At 35.9% G+C, this 17,034-nt stretch overlaps 1 protein-coding gene across 3 annotated transcripts in view; it reads left to right on the top strand.

The window, feature by feature from the left end:
• VPS13A (vacuolar protein sorting 13 homolog A) overlaps positions 1-11,596 on the top strand; it is a 248,013-nt gene extending 236,417 nt beyond the window's left edge. For all 3 annotated transcript variants that reach the window (XM_051858844.2, XM_017341940.3, XM_070050552.1), the window contains 4 exons: positions 2,519-2,604; positions 5,492-5,615; positions 7,485-7,559; positions 10,157-11,596. In XM_051858844.2, coding sequence (XP_051714804.1) covers positions 2,519-2,604; positions 5,492-5,615; positions 7,485-7,559; positions 10,157-10,207 — 336 coding nt within the window. In that variant the 3' untranslated portion in view covers positions 10,208-11,596. The remainder of the gene's footprint in view (positions 1-2,518; positions 2,605-5,491; positions 5,616-7,484; positions 7,560-10,156) is intronic.
• Positions 11,597-17,034: the final 5,438 nt, after the last annotated feature.

Raw genomic sequence — 17,034 nt, 5'->3', positions numbered from 1 at the left:
AAAAAGGATAGAATTTATTCAAAGTAGACTGCAATGACTAGACTGTTCATTCATGTTTCAAGTGTTGCATTTAAGGTTTGTTGTGAACTCCAGAAAGTATAGCATGAATTACTCTTTGAAATTTGTTTTACCTTTTATTTATACCAGATGGTTTTGTGGCTGTTGAAAAAGGTTTAATTGCTTATAAACACAGCCTAGATTTAAGTCAGAAAAATGCACAGTAATGAAAGATAGGTCACATTGCAGTTCCCAAAGTTAGTATATGAGTAGAAACTAGGTACTGAGAGTTGAACAATGGCTTTTAAATTATTTGAGGGTTATGATCTATTAATGAAGTATTTTTTTGCTAAACCATCTGTTCTATCCTTTATACATTTTTCTGTTGGTTTACTCATTTTCCTTTGGTTGGTTTATTTGAATTGCTAGAATTCACCATATTTTGAAATTAGTTCTGTATCTGTGTATTGACAAACATTTTACCAATTTGTCTTTTGATTTTTGTTATTTATTTGCTTATAGTTCAGCCATTCAATAGTGTTTAATTTCTGTGTACTCACCAACTTTTTGTGAATTATATTTTATGGATGTTTTATTTTGGCCTTTCCCACTTGAGGAGTATATAAATGTTAACTCTTCATAATACTTTTGTAGTCATTTTTGTATGCATAAATCATGGTTTTGTGGCTTAATTTTGTGTAAAGAGTGAAGTAATGATCTAACTTTTGTTAAAAAGTTACCAAAATAAACCATTTATATGATAGTATATGCTAATTTTGAAACTCTAGATGTTGTAAATTCCTACTTTCAGATATAGAGTTTTGTAAATTCCTGTGTGCATACTTGTCAGTTTCTGTGATCTGTTCTTTATAAAGAATGTATGTCTATATACACTTTGACCAGCACCAAAAATGTTTAATTACTGCAACTTTATAAGTTATGTTAATGTCTACTAGGGTAATTCTTCTCATTCACTACCTTTCATAATTTACTGGGTATTACCATATTTTTTTATTCTAGATAAATTTTACCATAATTTTGTCCCCAACAATTCCTTCTCCCACCCCATCCTTCAAAAATCATCATTATCTTGGGGTCACATTGAAAGGGAAATAAGTATAAAATTTGGGAGATGAATAAAATCTTTATTATAGTGAATATCTAGAATGAAGCACTGATTTTCAAAATATTTCTCTATTATAGCTTTTATCACAGTCTACACATTACTTGTTAAACTTATGTATACTTATCCTTTTATTACCCATTTTTTGTTTATATTTACAAACTCATTAGGTTTTGTATACCTGAGTTTCATCTGTAACTAATTTCTAATATATTTGATATTTCTCTAATAATAATATTTTCTTAAAACATAATTTCACCTAGGTTCTCCATTTATAAATTTATAATTTGTATATAAATAAATATATAATTTAGAAGTTATCTGATAAATTTATGTCTTCTGAATTTGTGGTTATCTCTTTTTGATTTGTAATACAAGATGTTTATATTTATTTGTCCTCCCTACTGTCTATATAGTAATGATATACTTTCTTCAATATTTTCAAATCTTTGAAGTTAGGAACTTCTTCCATACAATTTAGCATTAATCCTGCTGTTTTAGTTGTTTTTTTAAACTTTGGCCTCCAATAAAAGTGAACACTAATCTACAATCTTTCTATATCAAGATTATTAAGTCACTGCTTAGCTTCGTTCTAAAGCCAAATACTTTTAGAATTTTAAAACAGCTTTAAGGTAGACAATTTTTAAAAATCTCAGTATTCTCTTAGAATTTCTTCAAGATGTCTGACATTTTGGCTAACTCCTCATTGTGACTCCGAGGAATTTTAGTCATAGTTACATTGCTTGCCTTTAAACAGTAGCATATGATAAATATATTTATAGAATAGTATAGCCTGATAAATATCTTAAATAGCCCGAGTAACTCCATCTTTAGAGCAAATGTTACTGAAAATGAAATTTTTAAAAACAGTCTGGAAAATAAATTTAAAAGACCATTACATATGTGAAGTAGGCCTTGGAGTCCTCCATTGACTTGGAAACTCTGCTCCTTAGTTTTTAATGGACTATGAGATTGACAAAACATGTTTACAAGGCAGATAGGGACTTTCAGAGAAGACTTCCAAGGCAGATGATAGCAGTAATTTATGTGATGCATATGTTTAGGTATGTGTTAGTTTTTTCAAGCAGTTTGGTACAGATGTGTTCAAATAAAAATATACTAAGATAAAATTACTGTAGTAGTTTAAAACTACATTGGACTGAATTTAAACTTTATGTGAGAACAATAGCTCCTAAAAATTAATGATTGACATTGCTGCAGGTGAGTAATCCCTTTTAAGAAAGGTAACAGCAATGATTTTGTAAATGCTTAAATTTTCTGATGCATGTATATTTACTGTTTATGTTAATGACTTACCTCTGTCAAAAAATGGCTTTTAGAGTATCATAAGGTATTATTGTAATATCATGTTTTCTTATTGTCTCACTTTTTTTTTAGGTCATGGAAAATGGAAGATTTGCAAAACATAGATATTTTACCCATGTTATGATCAATAAAACAGATATGTTCATGATAACCAGAAGGTAACTTGCTTTCCTTCTCTAATGTAATTTGATAATGCATTAATTATCAGCCACTCCTGAGGTGAGAGAAGTTGTTAGGTCTGTTTTGTTCCATTTAATCACATTGATCCCTGCTAGCTCTGATCTTCTTGCTCTGCAAGCCTGGTGTTCAGCGTTGTGTATGCATACAAATTAACACATAGTCATGTGCAGACACACTTGTAAATTAAATGTTAGTATTTGTTTCACTCAATTCAGGTAAGCACAGAAATTCCATAAAGTTAACCTCTTTGAAAGATAAGCTTCCCCTCTGTAAAGGTACAACTTTTTTTTTTTTTTCTTAAGGTACACACTTTTAGGTTCGCCCAGATATCAGCAGTCCTCTGATGGTATCTATTCATTAAAATACATATAAATTTATTAGCATAAGTACATATGCCAGTAGAAACAGATAACACTTTTGTGGATATTCCAGGCTATGGTGACAACTTCAGACAGACCTGCAAAAAACACACTGTGGTCTAGCTTTAGAGGAGCAAGGGTACAGTAGTCATTATTGTTAAACCAGGGGAAGGAATGAGCAAGTGCAGATTAAGATTGAGATTGCTGGGTGGCACAGGGTGCAAATTTGACCAAGGAGGAAAAGTTAGGGCTAAACAGAAAGTAGTGCTCAGAGCTTCTTTTCAGTATTCACAAGGTGTGGTTGTATACGTACCTTTTGCTCCAGCTTTACTGCTATACTTCCACTCATTTTTAATTTTTTTTTAAATTTACTTATTTGAAAGAGTTACACAGAGGAGAGGCAGAGAGAGAGAGAGAGAGGTCTTCCATCCGATGGGTCACTCCCCAGTTGGCCACAGCGGCTGTAGCTGCACCGATCTGAAGCCAGGAGCTTCCTCTGGGTCTCCCACATGGGTGCAGGGCCCAAGGACTTGGGCCATCTTCCACTGCTTTCCCAGGCCATAGCAGAGAGCTGGATGGGAAGTGGAGCAGCCAGGACTCAAACCAGTGCCCATAGGGGATGCCGGCACTGCAGGTCAGGGCGTTAACCCACTGCGCTGGCCCCATCATTTTTAATGTTTTTAAAATCAACTGAGTCTCAATAATTTCTAAGTCAGAAATTTACTGCACTATCTTAATTAAAGTAACTTAAGGAGAAAAGTCATACAGTGTTAAAAGTAAAACATGTGAAAGTAAGACCTCATTCCATCTCAGATACCACTGCCTCTGCTCCCTTTCTCACAGACAGCCCCTTTTACTTGCTTCCTTCGTATCCTTGAGATATTCTGTGCCTGTTCAGGTATATAGGAATAGACATGCCAAAAATCTATTATGCTGTTCTGTACTGAGTTTTAATTTTTTACTTGCTATCGATAATCTGGAAGCTTGTCTCATGTCAGCATATAGAGATCTTTAATTTATAAACGGCTGCCTAGTTGTCATTTAGAAGTATGTGCCATAATATACATATAACTTTTTCTAAACCTGTATAACACTGTATCAGTAGTCATTTCTGTTCATCAAATGTTTTCAAGCTGTTTATTACTGTTCCTCCCTTTGATAACAGAATGGTGATGACCATTCCAGTTAAAGAAGAGTCAGCTGCAAAGTTTTTTTCCCAAATCTTGCAACATTTAAAAAATTTTCTCAATATGATAGACCTTTTTAAATGAGGCCACATGTATGATAAGGCCACATGTATAAAAAGTTCATAGCAAAGGTGTATTAGAAGAAACTATGGAGTTCAAAATTCTTATGCACCAAAATAAACTTTTTAATTCCATTTTTCACAACTTTTTGAAATCCCTTCATATCATGACAGAGAAAGGGGAAAGTGAGTTAACTGCAGTTTATTAAAAGGTGATGTTGATACTTAAGATTTTTCTTTCCAAGTTTTGAATCAGTAAAGGGAGTGGTAGGAACCTGCTATAATAGACTGTATCTGTCTTTGAGTTTTTACCTGGTTGAGGGAGAATTGCTCGGTTTGTCCTCCCTGTCTCTGTAATCCAGGATTGGTGAAAGAGGAGATCAGGGACAGAAAGTTGAAGTGAGAGGTTGAAAGCTTAGTTTATACTTTTCCATCCCAGCCAGGAACAAGCTGTTTCTCTAACTTAAAAGTATATGTGACTTAAAAGAATCTCAGGTTATACCTACAACTGATGTTTCAACCAGAAAGAATACTGTGAAAGAAAGACGTTTCAAGGAAGGATAGAAAGAATTATAGGAATTTTCATTTATTGACTTCTTCCTCCAACATGGGAAAACAAAAATTGATTGAAATAAAAAGCCCAAGATGGTGGTTTTTTGAAGTTTCTGTCTAAAGCTAACATTAATATGCCTTTTTGCCTGTGCCAAATCTTAAGGCTGTAGGCATGTTGATTCTATTCAATGTGGTTAGAAAATCCTGTTTCTAATTTAGGTTAGGAAATACATTTACATGGATCCTTAGTAATAAAAATAATTCTGGTAATTCATTCATTATTGAAAGTTTCTCAAAATGTTGGTTGATAATTGGTTCTCTAAATGGTTGCTGTTTCTTATGAAATACCTTACATTTAAGTTTTATGTTGCATTCTCATTCTGTTCAAAATGTTTTCTAATTCCCTTTGAGATTCTTTGACTTATAGATTATTTAGGTGTGTCTTGTCTTCCAAGTCCTTCGAAATATCCATGTTACCATTTCTGTTGCTGTTTCTAGTTCAGTTCCACTATGATCTAAGAGCATATATTTGTAAAAGTTCCAGTTTTTTTTAACAAAGATTTTGTATCACCTAGAATATAGTTTTTCTTGGTGAATATTCCACATTTACTTGCAAAGAATGTGTAGCCTGTCATTACTGGATATTAGTGCTTCAATTTTTAAAGTGGATTCTTTTCCCTCCTCCCTTCTTCTCCCCTCTCCCCACAGTGGGGTGTTGTTTGTAACAAAGGGAACGTTTGGACAGCTTACATGTGAGTGGCAGTATAGTTTTGATGAATTTACCAAAGAGCCATTCATCGTTCATGGGAGAAGATTGCGCATTGAAGCAAAGGTATGTTGAACAGATATTTTTGAAAGCTGGAATTGAAAATACACTAAAATAGGCCTCTTTAATAAATCTCACTGTACCTTGATATGATTTACCTTTATACTTGCTGTTTTACTCAGGCTTAAAGAACAGAATGCTGGACCCCAGTTATATTATCAACAGCATTACTGGGCTCTCATTTTATATGCAATAACAGAACCCCACCCCTACATTCAAAAAAATGGATAGCTTTCAGCTTCTCCTCTAGACCATACTAATTCATGCTTTCCCCTTTCTAAGAAGCACACTTCCTCTTACCTCCTTGATTTTTTCCCCTTCCATCTTTTCTTGAGACCTTCTATCAGCAATCTTTAATAGAAGAATCTTATATCTTCTAGAGTCTGTATTTGCCTAGGTATTTAAATTGCTTATAAGAATTCTTAGGTGAACAAAATTTCCTCTATGCTCCCTCTATGATCCTACCCATAGTTACAGAAGTAAACATCATCCTCATCAGTAGTTCCACTGTTTATCTCTCAAATACTTAATATCTGCTTTTAGACAGTTCTCTCCCACAAAGACCCTATTTGTGTATTCTCCAGTTTATACATCCTCATTACATGACTGGATTAAAGCGTCAGAAATACATATCCCTACAATATATGTTTATATACACAGACATGTAGTACTTTCAAGCTTGATTTAATCGTGATTCCATGGGCTGATGCCTAGAACTGTCAGAGCAATTATTTGAAGAGGAAAGATAATAGTACCACTCCCAGACTGACCTCTTTTCCATCCTTATCAACCCTTTTGACCCTAACAATTGACATCTCACATTATGCTTTAAAAAAAAAAAAAGTTTATTTGATAGGCAGAGAGACAGACATCTGCTGGTACACTCCCCAAATAGCCACAATGACTGGGGCCCACAGACTTGGGCCATCTTCTGCTGCTTTCCCTGGCACATTAGCAGGGTGCTGGATTGGAAGTGGAACAGCCACGACTCAAACAGGTGCCCACAGGGGATGCCGGAGTTGCAGGTCATGGCCTAACCCACGGTGCCCCCTCTCCTTAAGCTTTTTAATTTAGGTTTATTGAAACTGAATATATTAGAATATAGTCTTTTATGTTTTGGTTCTTCATGGTTTCTCATTCTTGGTTTTTTTTTTTTTTTTTTTTAACTTTTATTTAATGAATATACGTTTCCAAAGTACGAATAATGGATTACTATGGCTTCCCCCCCATACCGTCCCTCCCACCCACAACCCTCCCCTTTCCCACTCCCTCTCCCCTTCCATTCACATCAAGATTCATTTTCGATTATCTTAATATACAGAAGATCAGCTTAGTATACATTAAGTAAGGATTTCAACAGTTTGCTCCCACACAGAAACATAAAGTGAAAAATAATAGATGATTTTTTTTAATGATGATGAAATCAGATCAGACCTATTGTCATGTTTAATCCCAGTGAGAGTCAAGTTGGGAGTTGATAGTTTCTTTTTTTTTTTTTTTTTTTTTTACAGAGGATCAGTTTAGTATGCATTAAGTAAAGATTTCAACAGTTTGCACCCCCATAGAAACACAAAGTGAAATATATTATTTGAGTACTCGTTATAGCATTAAATCTCAATGCACAGCACATTAAGGACAGAGATCCTACATGAGGAGTAAGTGCACAGTGACTCCTGTTGTTGACTTTACCAATTGACACTCCTGTCTATGGCATCAGTAATCTCCCTATGCTCCAGTCATCTCATTCTTGGTTTTTAACATTTTTTGTATAAGGTAGATGTGTCAAGAATAGACTAAGAAAAATGTGTGGTATGTCTTCATTGTATTTCTGCAACTGGATTTTCTCCTTAAGGAAGTTATATATTCTGTTTATAGGAACGGGTGAAATCTGTATTCCATGCCAGAGAGTTTGGAAAAATAATTAACTTCAAGACCCCAGAGGATGCTAGGGTAAGTATAATGAGTCTTAACCCAAGTAGGAATTCCTCAGTAAGTGAAGTATTTTTCAAAACATGTTTTATTTGGGTTTTTATTTTTGTGTTGTGGCAGATTTTAGTATATGTAACTAGATAATACTTCTATCAAACACTAGATTCAGTTCAACACTCCTACCTACTTTTCAAATAAAATTGTTTATTTTAAGTCCTAACTATAAGTCTTGGTTTAGAAAAAAGTCAACGAAATAAAATTATTTAATTATAGTGTTAATCAGTCAGATCTAGCAGGGAAAGGGTAGCCTTATGTTGCTGATTTTTCTAAGCATAGCTTCAGTGATTTAAACCAACAGAAATAGGGGCGATACTGTGATGTAGTAGGTAAAGCCAACTGTCTGCAGTGCCAGCATCTCATGTGGGCTCTGGTTCAAGTCCTGGCTGCTCCCTGCTGATGTGCCAGGGAAAGCAGCGGAGGATGGCCCAAATGCTTAGTCCCTTGCACCCACGTGAGAGACTTAGAAGAAGCTCTTAGCTCTTGGCTTCAGACTGGCCCACCTCCAGCCATAGTTCACTCATCTGTGAGAGCACCCACAGGTGGAAGGTCACTCTCTCCAGTAAAGTTTATTAACATTTTTAATAAGAGATTTGAGAGGCATAATTACAGACAGAAGGAGAGACAGGCACAAAGGTCTTCCATCTGCTGGTTCACTCCCCAAAAGGCCTCAATGCCCAGAGCTGGGCTGATCCAAAGCCAGGAGTTTCTTCCAGGTCTCCCATTTGGTCGGGTACAGGGTCCCAAGCACTTGGGCCATCTTCCACTGCTTTTCTAGGCCAACAGAGATCAGAAAAGCAGCAGCCAGGACATGAATTGGAAAAAAAAATAAAAAACCAGCAACAACAAAACAGTACCATAGCATGACACACAGCAAAGGGAGTCACAGCTACAGTCAGAAAACCTGGTTCTACTCTTTCTTATCTATAGAACTTTGTGGAAAGCCAGTTAACCTCAAAGTCCTCAAAACGGGACTGATATGAATTGAAAAACTCTCCATATTTCTGTAATAAACTATATATACTTTATGAATTACAGCAACTAAAAGGATGTAAACTGAAGAAAATGTAAACTATGAATTGACTATCTAACCTCATTGGTCATAACTAAGATACTGTTCCTGACATGTAAAGGGACTTGCTATGTCAATTCCAAGTAAAGAAGCCATGTGCTCTGAATTACAAGTGAATGTATTTTATGGTTGTACCCAGTCAGGAACAATACAGAAAGTAGTAGAAAGGTAGGATGCTAGGAGCCCAGTACTAGTTTGTGGTGTTTCTGGCTGGGTGTAACTGTTTACCTGTTTCACTAGTCACATCTGTACCCAAACAAGGGGACTCCAGCTCCACATATTTTGGACCAATTACCATGTGATTTATAATTTTCTATCTAGACATATACATATTAGGCAACATTTGCATACTCAACAGTAGAAAACAGAAAAAGTAAAACCTAAATATGCACATCACCTAGAACCAGAGAGACAGAATGGAGCATAATAGCATCAATTTTAGTTCTTTTTTTTATTAAGACAGAGAAAGGTCTTCCTTTCTCCATTGGTTCACCCTCCAAGTGGCCACTACGGCCAGCACGCTGCGCCGATCCGAAGCCAGGTGCTTCCTCCTGGTCTCCCACACGGGTGCAGGGCCCAAGGACCTGGACCATCTTCCACTGCATTCCTGGGCCACAGCAGAGAGCTGGACTGGAAAAGGAGCAACCGGGACAGAATCCAGGCGCCCCAACCAGGACTAGAACCCCGGGTGCCGGCGCCGCAGGCGGAGGATTAGCCTAGTGAGCCACGGCACCAGCCAAGTTCATGTTCTTTCGTGTTGCTGAAGGCCATACCCCTCTATTTCAGTTTCTCTGCTAAAAAATTTTCCATATAATCCCTTTGTGACTTTACTCCAGAGAGTTTATTTTAATCCTCTTCCTTTGCCAGAAACATCCAGAGAAGCTTGTTGAGTTCAGTTCTCTCTCCTGACTTGCTTACTCATACTAGGTTCTTCTTAGGTTAAAGTGGCACAGATATCTCTGTTAAATCTTAATAAAATGAGATCTATCATGGAAGCCCCAAAATAAGGAAATTGTGGTAGAAAGGTTTGGATTAAATTTGCATTCTATTTGTGTAATTTCAAATCTTTTAAAACAGAAATGTATCATGAGAATATCCAATGTGAAAAAATGTTCTCATGTTATACCAGCTGTAGAATTGTATGTAATCATTTCTATTTGTGATAAAAAAAATTGACATAGGTTCAAATAAATTTTATAATTTTCATACTATGCTAGTTGCTTCATCCAGCTGCCAAGTTATCCTTTTCTTTCAAAAAGGTTCATTTTACTTTGAATTTTTTGAAGAATATTAAAAAGTTTTATTTCTACCTTAAAAGCATAACCAGTACTATTGTCCTGAGCCGTCTCGTCAGTTTAAATGAGTGATCTCTTCTGCAGTATGAATGTTACGTGTTGGCTCTCAGTGTACACCTAACTTATACATTTCCATTCATTACATTTTGTTTCATTGAAGAATATAAGTAAATATCAGTTTATTTCCCCAACAGTGGATCCTTACAAAGCTAGAAGAAGCAAGAGAACCTTCTCCAAGCCTCTAATGGAGGAAAAACTGCCTCAAGACACACAGCAATAAATATTACAGCTTCCATATTGTACCTTCCAAAATCTGTTTGGAAAGAGGTAATTTCAAGTACCCTGTACTCGAGATGCATAAAAAAAAAAAAAAAATCAGGTAAAACTGTGATGTGATTAAACTATTTCAGCTCTTTAGAGATGCATTTGGTTATCTAACTTGAGTCATGCATCTGGTTATAATTCAAATTACTTTGTAAAAGAAGAAACATTTCTTCTAGGAACCTTAAATGTTTCTCCAGATTATTTATTCTCTGTAATGGTGGAAAGGTTGCTCATGATTAGTCTCCACATGGAGCGAAGTTTAATATCAGTTTACATTTTAAACTTATGTCACACTTCTTCAGCCTCCTTGAGTAATCGGTGTGTGATTATATCAGACATGGCCTCAGTCGTGTCAAGATGACTTTGGAGATAATTTCTTAAGAATCATGAAGTTCTTTTTTACAAATAAGTATTTTGGTATTATTTTCCTTCTATTTTAAATAAAGGATAATTTAAATTATACTCAATATTACCAGGATTATAAAAAAATTTTAAAATACAATATAGATTAATATTTCCTCAAAATCTCACCTAAGAAAGGCTTGAAGAAATGAATCATAACCAAAAAAGGATCATCTCTCACAACTTTAAAGCCTTAGAAATATTTCCTCAAGCCAACTCGATGAGATCTACTTTGTTTACCTAAGTCATGTTTTTAATAGACTGCGGGTTTTAAAGGAAAATTCCTAAAGCCTTAATAATAATTCCATTCACTGCTAGCTTAACCTGAAGTAAGCAAAATGCCCAGTATCTTAGATATAACGCAATAGGCTTCAGAACAATCCCACCACCCCCAAGTAAATATATGTACCTCAAAATCCAATCTGTCACAATTGATTGAGAATGTCTGGTTTGCTGTCTGTATATTCAAATAAAAAATCACTCATTTAAATGTATAATTCACCAGAACACAAATCATGGGCTGTATATTAGTCAAAATAAGGCCATGGGTGTTTTTCTTGGTTTTTGTCCAAGATCTTTGTACCTTAACGGGCTGTTCTACATGGAAGGGGATGAATAACTGATTATGAACTATAAAGAGAATGATGGGTGCATTATTTTTATTTAGTTACTGATAATACAGAGTATTCAATGCATGTTTGTGTTCCCAAATTATTATAAACTTTTTGGAATTGAAGATTCTGTATAGTCAGTGGGTTGTGAACTCTCAAGCTCTTCAAACCCTTGCTTTGTTGTAAAAGCTAAAATAAACAGCATGCAGACTGTTATTGTATTTCTTGCTGACAAAATCCTTCCACTATGTATTATTGATTTCCCTCTGATTACAAAACATTGTTTTATTATCAGTATTTGTGTCTAGAATGTTTTTTTCTTGGCTAAATGTAAATTGAATCAAAAGATGACAAATTTCAAACCGTGTGATAGTGTATGTCCCAGTGATGATCTTTGTTCAAAGGTACGTATTTTTTGTTGTTGCTGCTGAGCTCCTCCCATTTTGCATACATCAGAAGTAAACCCAAAAGTAGAAGTAGTCAGAAAGCTTGCATCAGATTGTCCTCATCTGAAATGTTGCTTTGCTGGAGTTCCGTTCAGTGCCACTAATCAGATTCCTTATTACCTACACCAATTTCTTGATGTCAGCTTTCTCAGAAAAATAATTCCCCGAGCATCTCTCAGTGAAGTGAAAGAGCCTTCACTAGTAGAAATAGATTTAATGGCTATCTGCCTAAAAGCCTTAAGATGATGATTGTTGTTTGGTAGTTCCGTTGGAAGGAACGTGGCTCTTGTTAACTATTACACCTACAAAGCCAATGTGCCTATCCTTCCTGTTCCCTTACCCATACAAACCTAGAAATGTCTCTTATTCTTTCTCTACTAATCATGTACCTATCGCCTCCCCTCCCATCACATCCCTGTCTCTAGAGTAGAAGGACTCACAATTTCAAAGACTGTAGTTTATTGGTTGTTTTCTTAGTTTTTTTGTTTAGAGGAAGACAGTCTTCTAAGAATCAGTAGATCACTAGAGAATGAGTCAATCTTTGTTAGCATAGCATTTTACAGTTTTACAGATCTGTGTTTGATTCTATAGTCCTTTTTATTTAACATGTCCAGAATCTTACTGGATTTGAAAATAATCTTGCCTGAATTAACTTTAAATACATTTAATGGCTATGTACTTGCAAACATTAAGCTTATCGTAGTTGTTCAGTAGTTGCTATGGAACAAGGTTCTGAGTTTTTTGTCCTTTCCCTCTATGTATTATTTGCTTACTGTATCCCCAGGCCATTAATTCTAGTACAGCATATATTCTGGCCAGTGCTAATTCTGTGAGGACCAAGGCAGATTTTCTATTCCCTGCCAACTCTCCAGAAAACCAGGATCATCAAAAACAACAACTTTGATGTCTAGTACAAAATATTAGAATACTGAATCAAAGGGCATGTACATTTCTCCAGTGGTTTCCCTTTTACAGTTTTCTCTGCTGTTTAGCAAGTTCTTGAGATTTGTACCAGGGCCAGTTTGGCTTCTTTTCTTGTCCTTGAATAACCATTACCACCTCCAGGCAGCCCTTTCTTTCCTCTGTAATCCTAGTCCTTTTGGAGGCTACTATCCTGTGGCCTACAGCTAAATAAGAATGTTCTCTTAAGTTTACATGATCTCTTCTATCATAATTATCTCTTTTTCTAATAGTGAGCTGTAGCAGTAATAGTCTGATGAATATCTATGCACCTAGTTCCTTACTTAGAAACATAACCCTGTAATATCCTCTAACTGGTAAAAAATTTTAACAAGACTGTGTACCAAATATTCTGTACCTTACTCATCAGTTGCCAGTATTAGTTGATCCTTCAGGTTAACCAAGTGTCTCTTTGATTGTCCCTATCTTTTTAATACAGAGGCCTAAGTATTTGGTTAGTTTGCGTGTGGGGGCTGAAAGTGTGTGCCACATACATTAAAGATGGAAATACCTGGGGCCAGCGCTGTGGTGTAGTGGGTAAAGCCTATGCCTGTAGTGCTGGCATGAGTCCTGGCTGCTCCACTTCCATTCCAGCTCTCTGCCATGGCCTCGGAAAGCAGTGGAAGATGGCCCAAGTCCTTGGGCCCCTGCACCTATGTGGGAGCCCCAGAAGATACTCCAGCCATTGTGGCCATCTGGGGAGTGAACCAGCAGATAGAAGACCTCTCTCTATCTTCATCTCTGCCTCGCAAATAAAATTAAGTCTTAAAAAGAAAGAAAATGGAAATACATGTCTGGCCTCAGTATTTTCTGGCAACATTATTCAGTAAAGTCTGGGTTCCAGGGCTGTTCCTATCTATTTATTTGAAAGTCAGAGTAAGAGAGAGGGGTATCTTCCATCTACTGGTTCACTCCCCAAATGGCTGCAATGGCTACGGCTGGGCTGATCCAACGTCAGGAACCAGAAGCTTCCTCTGGGTCTCCCATTTGAGTGAAGGGCCGAAGGTCTTGGGCCATCCTCCACTGCTTTCCCAAGCATGTTAGCAGCAGGGAGCTGGACTGGAAGTACAGCATCCAGGACAACAGCTGGCACCCATATAGGATGTCAGTGCAGCAGGTAGCAGCTTTACCCTCTATGCTACAGCACCGGCCCCTGGGCTGCTGCTTTGTAACTTTCTCAAGAGCAACCAATATCCTTAAGGACAGTGTTTTTCAAGCTGTAGCTCCTGGTCTTTTGGAGGTCATGAAACCAATTTAGCACTTCAAGACTAGCATATTTTCAAAGTGAAATAGAGGAACAGTAGAGCAGGTAACAAGTTTAAATACTGCATCTTGAAATACTGTTTCAATTAAATACTCTATACTGTGTTTAATGGGTCACAATATAAAGGGTTATTCCATTTTGAGTTCCAATAATAAGCCTTGAAAAACTGCTGTCAGAGGCATGAGCAGTCTGTAGAGCCCTAACTCAGAAGTCCTCAGACTCTGAGCAGATGAGAGCTATTGTTATGATTTGTACAGTGTTTTCCTTCTTGGTGTGCAACAGATAACCTCATGTCATTCAATGGACCTGAAAAAAAAAATTAGATCCAGTAAAGGCTACCGGCTGTCATTTAACAACATGTACCACTAAGCATTTTACCAGATTCAGAGGTAGTTTTCCTTTCGAGTAAACTAAATTTGCTCCATTTACCTTCTGACTGATTATAATGGCCGTTAAAACTGGGCAACTAATGTATAGGGGACATTCCTTTAGGGATAAAATACTCATTCTCTGTGGTGATACTAAGGAGTGCTAGCCAATGGCAATACATTTTAACAAAAAATAATGAATTTCCACATTTCTCTAAAGTCCAGGTAGAAAACATGGATCACTAGCATTCTTAATGCAGGACTCAGTACAGAATTTGATCATTTTTCTTTGGTGCTATTCAGTATCACTACATCTCCTTCACTCAGAAAGGACATTCCCCCTCCTACTTAATCGTTTGAAAGATACTCTTGAAGTTATGTCTTAATGCCAATTAACCATGCCAGCATTCATCAGGTAAAATGTTGTGATTATTCTAATCTGTATTTTTAATTGTTGGTCAGTACAGCACTTTTGTTTCCCCTCTGTTCTTTGTCACCATTCTGTAGTAGTTGTTTCAGGACTATCCTTAAAGTAAGGCCAGCACATTGAGGGAATGCTGCTTCCTATTCCATTACAGACCTCACTCATGTTTCTTTAACAGAAGCCTTTTTATACTCTATTCTTTCGTAAGATAAACTTCCATGCCATTTAAAATTATATTATTTTAGAATTATGGGTTAGTTCTACTTTTTTAGAAGCAACATAGCATTTCCAAAGAAAGAGTTGGTTTTGGTTACCCATGGAACTACATTGAGAAGTGTAACTTCAAATTTTATAGGTTTTAAAATTTTTATTGCTTTACACAAAATACAAATTTTCCCTCTTTCACTGAACACCATCCATTTAGTGTTGCCTGGATACCTTAATGTATTTCTTCCTCATGAAGTTCCTGTAACAAGAAACCCTATGAGATTGATAAAATATCTAATAATCAGAAGTTCACTTAAAGTAGACCATGTCAGAAAAACCTACCAATCTTGTTAATCCATCATACTTTGTATGTTTAATTGGTTACCCAAAGGTTCCCAATTCTTAGGCTGAAAAACATCCAAGTTAAAATATAGATTACATTCAGATGTTCACAGTATCAGTGATTTTTATACCCAAACTACTAGAAATTATATATGGGACTTGTTACAAGGTCAGATACATTGTAACTGACTTTTTAAAATTATCTCTATGTAACCATGTATTATATGAAAATGAATTTTTTAAGGATGATGCACTTTAAAAATATTTTCTGTTGCTAATATTTATGTTGAGTGAATAATTTTTGCTTCTTTGAAATGCTTATGTGAAAATATGGTTGTCATAGTTTTTAAAATATATATATTTCTGCATCATTATATTTTTGTTCTTATTTTTTATGTGGGCTTAGCCCAGTTGCCCGTTTTGTGTATTCTGATAATTTTTAAACACAAACATTTGTGGTGAAGTTCTTTCTCTTGAAATTTTGTCTTTTTTCTAAAACTTGGTTAGCTGTGCTCACTAATGACATTTTTCTAAACTAATTATTTCTTGGATTGCATGGTAAGATGACTGCCCAGTTTAGCCATGTCTATCTTTTTCAAATAAATTAAGTCAAAGATTTCTGACCTTCTGTCTGCTTTTGTTTTACTTATGGGACAGAACTAGAAACATCATTAATAGACTTCCCTTGTCTATCTGAATTCTACCTCTTTAAGATCTAAATAAATGTTGATTTGTCAGGCAACTGGGACAGCAGCCCAGCATGATAACTGTCAACTACAAGCTTATGTGGTAATACTTGGTGAATCCTTAATTACAGCCCTGTACCTCTCAACCTCAAGAAAACTTCAATGGCTCATTTCCTCAGTAAGTAATGAGTGTGTTTTGAAAAAAGGTAAGGAGATGACATTTTTCTAAACTAATTATTTCTTGGATTGCATGGTAAGATGACTGCCCAGTTTAGCCATGTCTATCTTTTTCAAATAAATTAAGTCAAAGATTTCTGACCTTCTGTCTGCTTTTGTTTTACTTATGGGACAGAACTAGAAACATCATTAATAGACTTCCCTTGTCTATCTGAATTCTACCTCTTTAAGATCTAAATAAATGTTGATTTGTCAGGCAACTGGGACAGCAGCCCAGCATGATAACTGTCAACTACAAGCTTATGTGGTAATACTTGGTGAATCCTTAATTACAGCCCTGTACCTCTCAACCTCAAGAAAACTTCAATGGCTCATTTCCTCAGTAAGTAATGAGTGTGTTTTGAAAAAAGGTAAGGAGAATTTTCTACCTGCAGAATCAATATTGGCAGAGGAAATTAATTTTACCTCTAATAGTGAGACTTCAGCCTTTTTGTAAGGTAAGCAAAATACTTTGTTATCACCTTTTGCATGATTTGACAGCCCTCCTGCAACTAGTGATTTGAAGCCATAATTTTCTTGTGTAGTCTAAGCGTCAGCCAAAGATAAAGTGCTTGAAATGTCCACATAATCTCCTTGATTCTCTTGAGACCCAGTTCATAATTTTAGCACATGAGGAGTTGGAGAGATTATCTTGTTTCTAGAATCCCTGACGGGCTAATCATCCACCATTTTGCTCTTTGTGCAAAACTGTTTTGGCTAGTCTTTGAACTTGACTGTTCCAGGTAACTTTGAAAACATCAGTTTGTCAAGTTCCATGAAAACTTGCTGTTGCATTCATCTAGCAGAGGTAGGGAACCTTTT

The sequence above is a fragment of the Oryctolagus cuniculus genome, chromosome 1, assembly GCF_964237555.1.
Source record: "Oryctolagus cuniculus chromosome 1, mOryCun1.1, whole genome shotgun sequence".
In the NCBI taxonomy this organism is placed as follows: Eukaryota; Metazoa; Chordata; class Mammalia; order Lagomorpha; family Leporidae; genus Oryctolagus; species Oryctolagus cuniculus.
The sequence above is the reverse complement of the archived record's forward strand: the minus strand, read 5'-3'. Positions and strand labels throughout refer to the sequence as shown.